We start from the raw sequence: 14843 nt of genomic DNA, 5'->3' as shown, positions 1-14843 counted from the left end.
ACAAAAATCCAATTTAAAAAATAGGGACAGGGTTCAAACAGACATTTTTCCAAAGAAAATACACAAATGGCTTATAAGCATTCAAAAAATGTTCAATCAAAAATCACCTGTCATTAGGGAAATGCATATCAAAACCACACTGAGGGCTGAGGGCTTCCCTGGTGGTTCAGTGGTAGAGTCCACCTTCCAATGGGTTTGATCCCTGGTCCAGGAAGATCTCACATGCTGAGGAGCTTAAACTAAGCCCGTGTGCTACACCTACTGAGTCTGTCCTCTAGAGCCTGTGACTTGCAACTACTGAGCACATGCACCACAACTGCTGAAGCCTGCATGCCTTAGACCTCGTGCTCCACAACAAGAGAAGGCATGGCAATGAGAGGCCTGCACACCACAGCTAGCAAGTAACCCCTGATCCCTGCAACTGCAGAAAAGCCTGTGCAGCGGTGAAGACCCAGCACAGCCAAAAGAAGTAAATTGATTTTTTTAATGTTAAAAAAAAAACCTACACTGAGCTATCTAACTCACAGGTATTAAGATGACAGTTATTTTTTAAAAAAAGGCATCAGAAAAAATACAGTTTGGGAAAGGACTTGCAGAAATTGAAACCCTTATGCAACTGCTGAGGGTAATATAAAACGGTGCAGCCAACTATGGAAAACAGTAAGACAGTTTCTCAAAAAATTAAGCAAAGGATTATAGTATGTATCCAAAAGAACAGAAAGCAGAGACTCAGATTTTTGTATATGCCACGTTCATAACAGCATTACTCACAACAGCCAAATTGTGGATGCAACATAAGTAACCATCCATGGATGGAAGGATAAGCACAATGCAGTAAACACATACAACAGAATACTATTCACCCTTAAAAAGGAAGGGAATTCTGACATATGCTACACTATGGATGAATCTTGAGGACATTATGCTAAGTGAAATAAGCCTATCACAAAAAGGCACCATATTGATTCTACCTATAAGGGACCTAAAGTAATCAAACTCATATAGACAGAGAGTAGAATGGTGGTTGCCAGAGACAGGGGGTATGGGAAATGGAAAGTTAGTGTTTAATGGGCACAATTTCAACTGAGGAAAATAAAAAATCTCAGGAGATGAATGGAAGTGATGGCTGTATGACAATGTGAATGTACATAGAACTGTACATTTAAAAATGATTTAAATGTTAAATATATCTTACCACATACACTAAAAAAAATTGTCAAATAATGCACCAAGATTTTCTATTAATATTTATTTCACAGATGATATGCACATATTCACAGAGAAAAAAAACAATCCAATAGAAATAGATCTCTAAAAGTTTTCTTTTCTAGCTAGGAAGTAAGTTTGGTCACTATTAAATACTATTAAATACTTTATTGATGAAATGCCTAAACTTACCTTAGAAATTCAAGTGAATGTTAAAAGGATGCCTAAATCTTCCTAACAAAACCCTAACATATGAGCAATTCCTACTTAGGGCAAGAGAATATCTAAAGACCTGAATATATATGTCAATAAAGTGAAATAAAATTCAACATTAGTTTATCTATGCATATTAACCTTTGCCTAAAAAATTAACAAAGGTGACCAAAAATAAAAAGGGATGAAAGATATTAGAGGCAGATTTTAAATACAAATATACCACTTCATCAGGACAGGTGAGAAAATGAGCCTTGACACTGATTCTTACACAAATTATAGCACAGAATTTCAATATCACAATTCATATAAATAAATTTTGAAAAATTAGGTGAGCCTCCAATTTTAATATCTAGACTGAAAATATTCTGTAAACTGATATTCACAAATAATACCTGAAACCTTACTCCTCTTCTAAACTATAAACAATGACTGGGCCCCCTACCTGAATAACCAGTGGATCTTAAGCTAAGATTATGGCTCATCAAGCTTAAGCATGTATGAGAAAAATAAATGAAACTGTCTTTGGTTGAGTATTATGACACCTGAATTATACAATGTAAAATTACAGTTAATAAAAATGACATATTTCTATTTTATACAAAGTAGTCATATAGTCTGACATTCATTACTAACAGATAATGAAACAAAAGTTAGAAATTTAAGGCTGTCCTGTAGATAAACAAAATACTGTCAGCAAGATAAAAATACTTTAAAGTTACTGATGATACAGATTCTTGCTCCTACAACTAGAACACAACTCTAGTCTCCTACAGCTCTTCAGTAAGATTGTTCTAGATTAAATAACGGATATGGAAGAAGACATTTTACAATCTAAAGGATAAACAGAATTTTCCAGAAAGTGCAAAAAAGGGGAAAAGTACATAGTTTTGGTCTAGAAGGGCAAACACTATACCTATTGATTACTGGGTCTAGTGTAAAAGGAAAGTTATGGTTTAAAAAACTTTAAGATTTACTCTGGTTAAATTCAAAGCAAGGACTCCATTTTGACCAAGTGCTGAAAAGTGGATTTTTCACTTGAAGATAAAGCTGAGGTCCATGTAGTTTCCCCCCAGCCTCCGTGGCTTCTGCTCTTTGCCCAAATCCTGCACCACAGTTTAAATGGATTTGCCACTATACTTCTCTATCAGTTAAATAGCAAAATGTGCAGTTCTTTTCAGCATTGCTAACTATGACTATAGGCCCAGGAGACATATTGTGTATCACTAATCCAAGTGTTTTTAATTCTATAACAGTAGCAAACTAACAATTTTAGTACTAAAGAACTTGAATAATTATTTCCTGCATTTTAAAAGCTCATACCAACCAAATCATGAAGGAAAATAGAGTAATTTATTAAACAGCATTTAAATATAAACCACTTAGAAAAAAATTAAAGAGCCCTGGCTTATAACATAAACCAAAATAAAGTCCAGATGGCTTAAAAACTGGTATGTAAAAACAGAAACAAAAATGTTACCAAAAAATGTAGAAAAACATATAAGTATACAAAATCTTGTGAGTAGGGAAGAATATATTTAAAAAAAAAAAAAGTAAGGAAAGTAATAATCAACTTGCAACCTAACTTAGAATCTTCATTATCAAATTTTTATAAATTTATAATCTATATGGAAATCTATATGTCTACCTTAATAAAATTAAAAGGCAAATGATAAACTGGGAAAAATATCTGCAGAGTTATAAATGTCCCTATCTGTATATCTAGGGACATTAAAAAACAATTTTTTGAAATGATGGTAGAATAATGTAAAAAAATAAAGACAGGAAATCTATTCCAATACAAAGTAAACATATAAGAAACTATGGAAATAAAAATGATTATTTCTTACATTGACAGAATATAAGAAACAGGGACTCTAATTCCCTGCTGATGTCAATAATGGGATTTTTCTGAAGTTTAAGTGAGGAATGTCTCAAAGTTATAAAAATTTATATACTCTGCATGCAAAAATTTCCCTTTTAAGAATTTTCCCTATATACTTATCCTACTTATCCTATATTTATAAATAATCAAACTGTTGCTGCTGCTAAGTCGCTTCAGTCGTGTCCGACTCTGTGCGACCCCACAGACAGCAGTCTACCAGGATCCGCCGTCCCTGAGGTTCTCCAGGCAAGAACTGAAAAAAATAATAATCAAACTGATCTGCCAGTATAAAAAGCATACAAATTCCTTACTTGCTCAGCATTATTCATAAACAGGAAAATTTAGCAATGAAGGACAATATCCATTCAGTTCAGTTCAGTCACTCAGTCCTGTCTGACTCTTTGTGACCTCATGAGGCGCAGCAAGCCAGGCCTCCCTGTCCATCACCAGCTCCTGGAGTTTACCCAAACTTATGTCCATTGAGTTGGTGATTCCATCCAACCATCTCATCATCTGTCATCACCTTCTCCTCCTGCCCTCAATCTTTCCCAGCATCAAGGGTCTTTTCAAATGAGTCAGCTCTTCGCATCAGGTGGCCAAAGTATTGGACTTTCCACTACAACATCAGTCCTTCCAATGAATATCCAGACTGATCTCCTTTAGGATGGACTGGTTGGATCTCCTTGCAGTCCAAGGGACTCTCAAGAGTCTTCTCCAACACCACAGTTCAAAAGCATCACCTTCTTCGGCGCTCAGCTTTCTTTATAGTCCAACTCTCACATCCATACATGACTACTGGAAAAACAATAGCCTTGACTAGACAGACCTTTGTTGGCAAAGTAATGTCTCTGCTTTTTAATATGCTATCTAGGTTGGTCAAAACTTTCCTTCCAAGGAGTAAGCGTCTTTTAATTTCATGGCTGCAGTCACTATCTGCAGTGATTTTGGAGCCCCTAGAAATAAAGTCTGCCACTGTTTCCACTGTTTCCCCATCTATTTGCCATGAAGTGATGGGACTGGATGCCATGATCTTAGTTTTCTGAATGTTGAGCTTTATCCCAACTTTTTCACTCTCTTCTTTCACTTTCATCAAGAGGCTCTTTAGTTCTTCTTCGCTTTCTGCCATAAGGGTGGTATCATCTGCATATCTGAGGTTATTGATATTTCTCCCGGCAATCTTGATTCCAGCTTGTGCTTCTTCCAACCCAGCGTTTCTCATAGTGTACTCTGCATATAAGTTAAATAAGCAGGGTGACAATATACAGCCTTGACGTACTCCTTTCCCGATTTGGAACCAGTCTGTTGTTCCATGTCCAGTTCTAACTGTTGCTTCTTGACCTGCATACAGGTTTCTCAAGAGTCAGGTCAGGTGGTCTGGCATTCCTATCTCTTTCAGAATTTTCCACAGTTTATTGTGATCCACACAGTTAAAGACTTTGGCATAGTCAATAAAGCAGAAGTAGATGTTTTTCTGGAACTCTCTTGCTTTTTTGATGATCCAGCAGCTGTTGCCAATTTGATCTCTGGTTCCTCTGCCTTTTCTAAAACCAGCTTAAACATCTGAAAGTTCACGGTTCACGTATTGTTGAAGCCTGGCTTGGAGAATTTTGAGCAGTACTTTACCAGCATGTAAGATGAGTGCAATTGTGCGGTAGTTTGAGCATTCTTTGGCATTGCCTTTCTTAGGGACTGGAATGAAAACTGACCTTTTCCAGTCCTGTGGCCACTGCTGAGTTTTCCAAATTTGCTGGCATATTGAGTACAGCACTTTCACAGCATTATCTTTTAGGATTTGAAAGAGCTCACCTGGAATTCCATTACCAACACTAGCTTTGTTCGTAGTGATGTTTCCTAAGGCCCACTTGACTTCACATTCCAGGATGTCTGGCTCTAGGTTAGTGATTACACCATCGTGATTATCTGGGTCATGAAGATCTTTTCTGTAGAGTTCTTCTGTGTATTCTTGCCACCTCTTCTCAGTATCTTGTGCTTCTGTTAGGTTCCTACCATTTCTGTCCTTTATTGAACCCATCTTTGCATGAAATGTCCCCTTGTAATCTCTAATTTTCTTGAAGAGATCTCTAGTCTTTCCCATTCTACTGTTTTCCTCTATTTCTTTGCATTGATCGCTGAGGAAGGCTTTCTTATTTCTCCTTGCTCTTCTTTGGAATTCTGCATTCAAATGGGAATATCTTTCCTTTTCTCCTTTGCTTTTCGCTTCTCTTCTTTTCACAGCTATTTGTAAGGCCTCCTCAGACAGCCATTTTGCTTTTTTGAATTTCTTTTTCTTAGGGATGGTCTTGATCCCTATCTCCTGTACAATGTCACAAACCTCTGCCCATAGTTCATCAGGCACTCTGTCTATCAGATCTAGTCCCTTAAATCTATTTCTCACTTCCACTGTATAATCATTAAGGGATTTGATCTAGGTCATACCTGAATGGTCTAGTGGTTTTCTCTACTTTCTTCAATTTTAGTCTGAATTTGGCAATAAGGAGTGCATGATCTGAGCCACAGTCAGTTCCTGGTCTTATTTTTGCTGACTACATAGAGCTTCTCCATCTTTGGCTGCAAAGAATATAATCAATCTGATTTCGGTGTTGGCCATCTGGTGATGTCCATGTGTAGAGTCTTCTCTTGTGTTGTTGGAAGAGGGTGTTTGCTGTGACCAGTGTGTTCTCTTGGCAAAACTCTTTTAGCCTTTGCCCTGCTTCATTCTGTACTCCAAGGCCAAACTTGCCTGTTATTCCAGGGGTGTCTTGACTTCCTCCTTTTGCATTCCAGTCCCCTATAATGAAAAGGACATCTTTTTTGGGTGTTAGTTCCAAAAGGCCTTGTAGGTCTTCATAGAACCATTCAAGTTCAGCTTCTTCAGCATTACTGGTCGGGGTATAGACTTGGATTACCATGACATTGAATGGTTTGCCTTGGAAACAAACAGAGATCATTCTGTCATTTCGGAGATTGCATCCAAGTACTGCATTTTGGACTCTTTGTTGACTATCATGGCTACTCCATTTCTTTTTAGGGATTCCGGCCCACAGTAGTAGATGTAATGGCCATCTGAGCTAAATTCACCCATTCCAGTCCATTTTAGTTCACTGATTCCTATAGAATGTCAACATTCGCTCTTGCTATCTCCTATTTGACCACTTCCAATTTGCCTTGATTCATGGACCTAACATTCCAGGTTCCTATGCAATGCTGCTCTTTACAGCACTGGACCTTGCTTCTATCACCAGTCACATCCACAACTGGGTGTTGTTGTTGCTTTGGCTCCATCCCTTCATTCTTTCTGGAGTTATTTCTCTACTGATCTCCAGTAGCATATTAGGCACCTACCGACCTGGGGAGTTCATCTTTCAGTGTCCTGTCTTTTTGCCTTTTCATACTGTTCATGGGGTTCTCAAGGCAAGAATACTGAAGTGGTTTGCCATTTCCTTCTCCAGTGGACCACATTCTGTCAGACCTCTTCACCATGACCCATCCATCTTGGGTGGCCCCACACGGCATGGCTTACGTTGAGTTAGACAAGGCTGTGGTCCATGTGATCAGACTGGCTAGTTGTCTGTGATCGTGGTTTCCGTCCTCTGATGCCCTCTCTTAGCACCTACTGTCTTGCTTGGGTTTCTCTTACCTTGGACATGAGGTATCTCTTCACGTCTGCTGAGAGGTCAATAGATTTAAGAATAGATAGCCATTTAAAAAATTAGATCTATAAATGAATTTATTTTAAACAATATATTTCTAAATTCAAAAGTTATAAGAGGAACAATGCTTTTAAAAAATAAAAATTTGTATATGTCAGAAAAACTCTGGAAGAATAACCAAAATAGATTACATTAAGAGACTGAGATAAGAGATGATTTTATAAAATTTTAGTCTAACCTTCCTACATATAAAAAATAATTTTTAACTCTTTTTATTAAATTACTCAAATCTCTAGGTATTTCTTGGCACTAAGAAGCCAAGTAAACAAAAAAATTACAAGATTTTATTTCATATTTTTAGTCTATAATCTGTGATTAATTAATGCTTTATTTATTCTTTAAAATTAGGTATACATTGTAACTCCAACTATTTTTCTAACTACATACTTAAAAAACTAAAAAATTCAGCAAAATATTAATAGTGTTATCTAAGAACAGTGTAATTACTTAATGGGATTTTCATTTTCTCCTATCTATATTCTCCATTTTCCAAATTTTCTAGAATGATTACAAACTACTTTAAAAATAAAACAGTGGGGACTTCACTGGTGGTCCAATGGCAAAGACTCTGCTCTCTCAGTGCCGGGGGCCTGGGTTAGATTCCTGGTTGGGGAACTAGATCCCACATGCTACAACTAAAGAACCTGCATGCTGCGAAAAAAATCAAACAGCCTGCACGCCACCACTAAAATGCAGTGCAGACAAATAAGTAAAATTTAAAAAATAATACAACAGACTTTAAGTTACATATATGTAATATAGACATACATTTACACTATGTATTTGAAACAGGTAGTAAAAAATAAATATATCAAATTATTTATAATGGTTATTGCTGGCAAGTGATGGTTTTTCTTATTTCTTTTAGTTTTCTATGTTCCAATTTTTTTTAGAAGAACCATGCAAATTTATAATGAAACAACTGAACTATATTTTCATAAACAGGATACAGATGAAATTCTAAGTTATCAAGAATGAAAATCACACCTTTCTTTTACATCTTTCAGAACTATAAGTTAAGAGAGATTTAAATCATTTAGTTTTCTAACATTGATGATGTTTAATTGTTTCCAAACGTAGACTTTTCAATGTATGGTATCACAAATTACTTTTTAGGCCACAAATCTTAGAACATTAAAATTTGACAAAAATTGAAGAAAAAATGCTGTGTATGGATATTATATGTACTCTGTGTGTGTGTGTGTGTGTGTGTGTGTGTGTGTGGTCCCAGCAACAACTATTGGCTACTATTATTGGCTTACAGATTGAAAAGACTACCAAGTTACAAAATAATATATATGTTGACAGTTCTGACAGGAATAATTTTTTATACCTTAAATAAACATATTTTGGGTACTACTATATATTTTAACTTTAATGCCTAAATAAACCTTTGTTTCATGTCTAAAAATATAAAAAAGGAGGTGAGAAACAAACAATTCAGAGTAATAACTCACTCTGAGTTGCTTATCTCTAATCCATTAGAAATGGAATACATTAAATTCTTTCTACATTATCATAAAAACACTTCTTACCTGCCAGTAACAAACTGCAAGAGAAGAACTCTCTCCTCTGGAGTAATATCTTCCACAACTTCCCAGAACCACTAAAAACAACAAAAGAAAAAACTAAACTCACATTTCAGAGCAATTGTAGGCTTCTTAGTACCAGAGCAATATGCAATATTCATAAAGCATATTTTATTCTATGAAACTCATTTATAAAAAAAGACTTCATACAAAGCTTTCATATGGAATTCCCTTGAGAAGAATTTAGGGAAAAACTTTACTTTGTTAATTAATACAGGTTTTCATTCAATAGTGCTGAAAAGCTTATAAGATTAAATGGCTAAACTTAACTTCATTCTAAGCTCTAGAGAAACTTTACCTGAATAACTGGATCTTCTCTTTCATAGCCACTTGTGTATTCTGTATTTTTTATCCAATCACTCACATCAATTTCTGGCATGCCAGAAAGCAGTAGCTCCTTTGGGAAAGAAGAAAAATATTTCATTAATCTTCTTTGGGGGAAAAAAGAGATTACATTTAAATAGCAAATTTGTCTTAATTAGAAACTAATCCCATGTAAAACTGATTTATTTCTGTGATAGTGTCTGCATGTTATCAGTAACAAGTACTACATGGTAGAGAACCCTTGATACTGATAATCACAAATATTGTGAGATGTGGAGATGTCGCTACACTAATACAATTTAATTAAAACATAAGCGATAATCCTTCATGTTTATATAGGAACACATATGCCACAAGTTTATATGTGCAACAATTTTATGAACATTATTCTTTTTGGTTTGTATATATTTTATGAATTTGTTAACTTTTATAAAGATACTATACTCTCAATATAGAAATAACAACAGAGACCTAAATAAATCTGAGTTAAGCAAAGAAAAAGATCAAGAAACTCTAATCACTAGAAAAAAGAAGTTATAATAACAAGTTATTTTTAAAAATATCAAAACAGATTTAGGCCTTAGAGGAACTCTATTATGAAATAATTCCAATCCTTTAAAGTCAAATTTCCATAAGGTGAAAAAAACCGCAATTTTCCTACTAATGACTTTTGGTATCCTTTTTTTCAGGAAGATCATCAAACAAACAAAATATCAATCAAATAACTAAGAATGAAATTAAGAATGGCAAAAGTATTTTACCATAGTATTCCTCAAGTGAAAACAGAACATGAGAAAAGCTTGTCCACAACTCTGAATCAAACCATATCTCACAGTTGCATGGGTTTACTCAATAAAGTAAGGCAATAACTAGCCTACACTCAACACTGACAAGCCAGAACAGCAGATTTTGTTATTGCACAGAAAGAGTCACTTCTCCTACAGCAACTCCTCAAAAATATGTAAGGTATATATATAGAGTGTGCTCTGAAAAAGATTAACGGAGGTCGATATAGGGTGGTGTCTGAGAAATCTTGGGTGTTTGAGATCTATTCAAGGAGTCTGCAAGGTTCGCCCTTTTCCAACTGAGGCTGAATTTTCTCTATATATTTCAGTTAAACATTTCACAACAGATTATAAGCAGAAACAGATATGAGAACCCATTTTCTTCTATGATGCCAGACATTAAATTTGGAAAGATATAAAATAATAATACTTTCCCACTATTTATCTTTTATTCTGGAAAATAAATAATTTTATTTATCTTTTAGCTTTAATTTCTTAAATCTTATTTATGTTAATATGTAATGAATTGTTATTCTTATATGAGCTAATAAAATATTTTACATTTCTGTTCAAATTTAAAATATCAATTACTATAACCAACATAAACTCTTTTCTTATAAGGTGTCTTAAGACCAAATAATTTAATAATTGCCTGTCTAGGGTGTCTTTTAGTCCTCCTTACTAAGTATTTGGCTATGGTCAATACTTTAGCCACTTGATGTGAAGAACTGACCCATTAGAAAAAGACCCTGATGCTGGGAAAGGTTGAAGGCAGGAGGAGAAGGGGACAACAGAGGACAAGATGGTTGGATGGCATCACCGACTTGATGGACATGAGTTTGAGCAAGCTCCAGGAGTTGGTGATGGACAAAGAAGCCTGGCGTGTTGCAGTCCATGGGGTCGCAAAGAGTTGGACACAACTGAGCAAACTAAACTGACTGACCATAGTATTATAAAATGTTTTAACTGATGAAGGCATTCTGGTAGGGTCCATTTACCACCCCCAAATACATTTTCCATCTTCCTTTGCACATTCTGTGCCCCAGGTGGCTGATCCCTGCAGACTGGCTCTCTTGCCTGTTGGCCTCAGATTGGGTTCCATCACTGGGAAACAGGCAGGAGTCTGAAGGTGAGAGTACACTCTGCTCCTTCCCTCTCCAGTACATCTTTGCAGCAGCTATGCCTCCTCAACTATAGCTACCACCTGGTGATTCAGACTCACACAGGGCTCCTCAGAGCAATTCCTCCATGTGTCTTCAATTTTAGGGATGATAAAGGCTTTCTCCTGTTGCTATTCTCTGGATGCCTCAAACATATCTTGTTTATTCTTAACCTACGCATGCCTCTGTAAGTTCCTTCATTAAAGTTTCTTTATTTGAGCCATCTAGGGAAATTCTGTTCCCTGGCGCTACCCTGATACAGATCTGCCAAAAAAGGAATATGGATGATTGTTACATGTTTCTCACAATCCATGAGTTTAATCCTCTTCCCTTCTAGGCTGAAGATAAGCTTTTAATAATATTGAGTATGCTTACGTTGTTAATAATTGTGAATAAAAATGAGACTATATTCTCTCAAGGAACTTGAAATATTTCATGAACATCATATGTTATGATTTTGTGACAGGAACAAAATATCCTTATTAGCTCATTTAACACTGGGGGGGGGAATTATTAAGTTGACTAAAAGAAGATGAAATTGGAAGTACACAATAAAAAATACCAATACATATACATATAGCAAAAGACTTTAGTCCAAATCAACAATTTATTATTTTTTAAAATATGACAAAACAATTGATCTTTTGGAACTGGGTACAAAATATATATCCCAAAAACTAACAGTCAGAAACTGAGTCATGCGAGTGCTCACAGCCGTTAGTTTACCTCGTGTTCACATGGCTCAGCATTTTAATGCCCTGGTACCACCATGGATAAACTCATGAGCAGCAGAGGATGGCAGGGCAGTCCCTCAGACATTTGAGGAACCCTTCAACTGTAATAACACTATAGATATAGTAATCACAACAATGTTGTCACCATTTTTGAACCTGATGATTATCTCTTGACTTGAGACTGCATTCTGTCCACAAATTGATGAATACATCTCAATTTGTAAGGACACTGATGCTACTAGATACTTTCTTCTCATGAAAACTCTAGAATCTAACCTGTATCTTTAATTCTGATGAACATGTTTATGCCATGAACTTAGATGAAATGAACTTAGATATTTTAGCCAACTTTTTTCAAAAAAAGTTTCCTATCCCAGTGTAGCCTCTAGAGCCCTTTCCTATGAAAGACACACAAGTCACAAAAAAGATTCCAAATCCAAGTCTCATTTGTAACTCACACCACTGAGAGGCAATACTGATGGAGAGACTGGGCTATGGGTCAGAGAACATGGTTCACAGTCTGACTGTAACACATACTCTGTGAATGTGGGCAAGTCCCATACCTTCTTTGGCCTAGTTTTCCTCATCTATAAAATGAGAATAACATATGATGTGAAGGGGTCTGATGTGAAGGTTTTAAAAGTTAATACACATGAGGTACCTGGCAAATACTAAGTGTTTAATAATAATCATCATCATCATTACTGCATAAGTCAGTGTCATGCTAACAACAGTGCTCTTCCCAAACAATCCCACCATCTGAATCAGCTCACTTAGTATAGCCAGAGTCTAAGACAGACTAGGAATCCTGACCTACCTTCTAATGTGTGAACCACAATTAAAAACTTAGCAGTAACAGACTCAAAAGTGAAAGACAAAGGAATTAAATATTCAGAAGGAAACACAAGAAAATACTTTCATGACCCTGGAATAAGAAACAATTTCTTAAACAGGACGCAAAAGTTCCATTCATTTAAAACAAAAAAAGAACAAATAATAAACTGAACTGTGTTAAATCTAAAAATTGTAAGACACCAGAAAAGAAGATATCCACAATACATACATCTAACAAAGACTCCTGTAAGGGATTATATAAAACCTCCTACTGCTGCTGCTAAGTCACTTCAGTCGTGTCCGATTCTGTGCGACCCCAAAAATGGCAGCCCACCAGGCTCCTCTGTCCCTGGGATTCTGCAGGCAAGAATACTGGAGTGGGTTGCCATTCCCTTCTCCAATGCATGCATGCTAAGTCCCTTCAGCTGTGACCAACTCTGTGCAATCCCATAGACAGCAGCCCACCAGGCTCCTCTGCTCACAGGATTCTCCAGGCAAGAATACTGGAGTGGGCTGCCATTTCCTTCTCCTCAAGACATCTACAAATCAGTGTAAAAAAGAAAAAAAAAAAGAATGCAATAGAAAAACAAATTACATCAATAAACACTTCAAAATCAGAGTATATAAATGGCCAATAAACATATAAAATATACTCAATCTCACTGATCATCCAGGAAACGCAAATTAAAATCATAAAGAAATACCAATACTCTACACCAGAATGGTAGAAATAAAAAAAAAAGACAGAGAAATAACAAAAGCTGGCTAGGATACAGAATACCCAGAACTCTTATACCTGTTGGTGGGAGTGTAAACTGACACAATACTTTGGAAAACTACTTGCTAGTATCTACTCTAATGAACTAAATGCATAGCCGAAAAAAAAAGAAAAAATAAATAAATGCATAGCCGAAATCCCAGCAATTCCACTCCAAGACATATAATCTACAGAATGCATACGTATGTTCTCCTAAAAACATGTACTAGTGTTTGTAGCAGAACCAGTTTAAATAGTCTGAAACTCAAAAGTACCCACCAAATGTTCACCAAGAGTAGAAAGGACAGAAAAAAAAAAGTAGACTGACACAATGAAGTACTATAGAGCAATGAAAAGGAACATGTTACAACTGCATGCAACAGTACAAATAATTCTCACAAACAAAAAGTTGTGCTAAAGAAGTCAGACATATTCTAGGTGACTATTCTGTTTACATTAAGTTCAAAAACAGGTAACCTAACCTATATCATTACAAATCAGGAGAGTGGATACCCATGAGGGGAAAGTGACTGGAAGAAAACATGAGAAGGATCTAGGGTATTAGGATTTCTCAGTTTCTTGATCCGGATGCTATTTCATGGGTGTACACAGTGTGAAAATTCATCAAGCTATATATTTATAGCATGTTAGGGTTAGGTTATACTTTTCTCATGTATACTGTAACTCAATAAGAAGTTTCATAAAACTTATCAGCATCAATAAATTATGAGGCAAAGTTTTTGTCAATTATCTGTATTGTTGCTATTTGTTTTTTATACGCTGGTCCAGAAAAATAATATAATTTTCTGTTTAATAACTCATCTAAGTACACCTTCATTTTTGAATGCTAAAAATAGTAACTCTTATGGGTATGCAAAAACTATATGCTCCTATGCTAAAGAAAACCATTCGCCCTAAATCTAAAAACAGGGACAAAACACTCAAAGCTGATGTTTAGTGAAACTAAGTCACCATGGCCTTTCACATTATTTATTAAATTTTCTCCACTACTATATTATGATATACTATGAGTGATAAATTCAAAATACTGCTATATGTAAAATTAACCAGTACATACCAATGTATTTATTCATGTATTAAAATGAAAGGCACAGGGTAAAACTAACTCATGAGACAGAATAAAAACCAATGAATTCTTTTCCATCAACCTAAACTTTATTATTCCAAATTATACTTTTTAAACTAAGATAACAGCTATACTCTATTTAAAACACTGTATGGTTTTATTAAGACATTAGATAACTCTAGAGTTTGAAAATAATTTAACACCAAAAATAAAAGAGAGGAAAAGAAATGGGGGAAAACGCAGACATATATCATATAAAATCAGAACTGTTAGATCACAGTAAAAAGCAGGCAAATTAAAGAAGCAAAACAAACATTCATTAGAGACTAGAGGCAAGCAAAGACAGTGGACTCCATACAGGCTTAAGATGGAAAATTACTAACTTATATATATGATGAAATAAGCTGGAGAAGATAACATAAATATAACAAGAAAATTCTTCTATCAATTTTTCTTTTGGGAAGTACAAGAAGTTTCCTTTACCAAATAAAAAAATTCAGAAATAATATAAACAGTGCCTCTGGGAATACTGGCCTTCATCATCTCCCATGTGGAACAT

The 14843-nt window shown here is 35.4% G+C and overlaps 1 protein-coding gene across 8 annotated transcripts in view; it reads right to left on the bottom strand.

Annotated features, from left to right (window-relative positions):
• HACE1 (HECT domain and ankyrin repeat containing E3 ubiquitin protein ligase 1) overlaps positions 1–14843 on the bottom strand; it is a 115327-nt gene that overhangs the window by 4458 nt on the left and 96026 nt on the right. For 7 of the 8 annotated variants that reach the window (XM_061131897.1, XM_061131900.1, XM_061131898.1 and 4 more), the window contains 2 exons: positions 8902–9000; positions 8550–8620 (listed from right to left, as the gene is read on the bottom strand). In XM_061131897.1, the coding sequence (XP_060987880.1) occupies positions 8550–8620; positions 8902–9000 (170 nt within the window). Of the gene's footprint in view, positions 1–4472; positions 6971–8549; positions 8621–8901; positions 9001–14843 lie in introns of those variants that run through there. The other variant, XM_061131899.1, reaches the window with a different exon arrangement.

This window comes from Dama dama, chromosome 28 (assembly GCF_033118175.1).
Source record: "Dama dama isolate Ldn47 chromosome 28, ASM3311817v1, whole genome shotgun sequence".
NCBI classification, from domain to species: Eukaryota; Metazoa; Chordata; class Mammalia; order Artiodactyla; family Cervidae; genus Dama; species Dama dama.
This window is presented reverse-complemented; position numbering and strand designations above follow the sequence as displayed.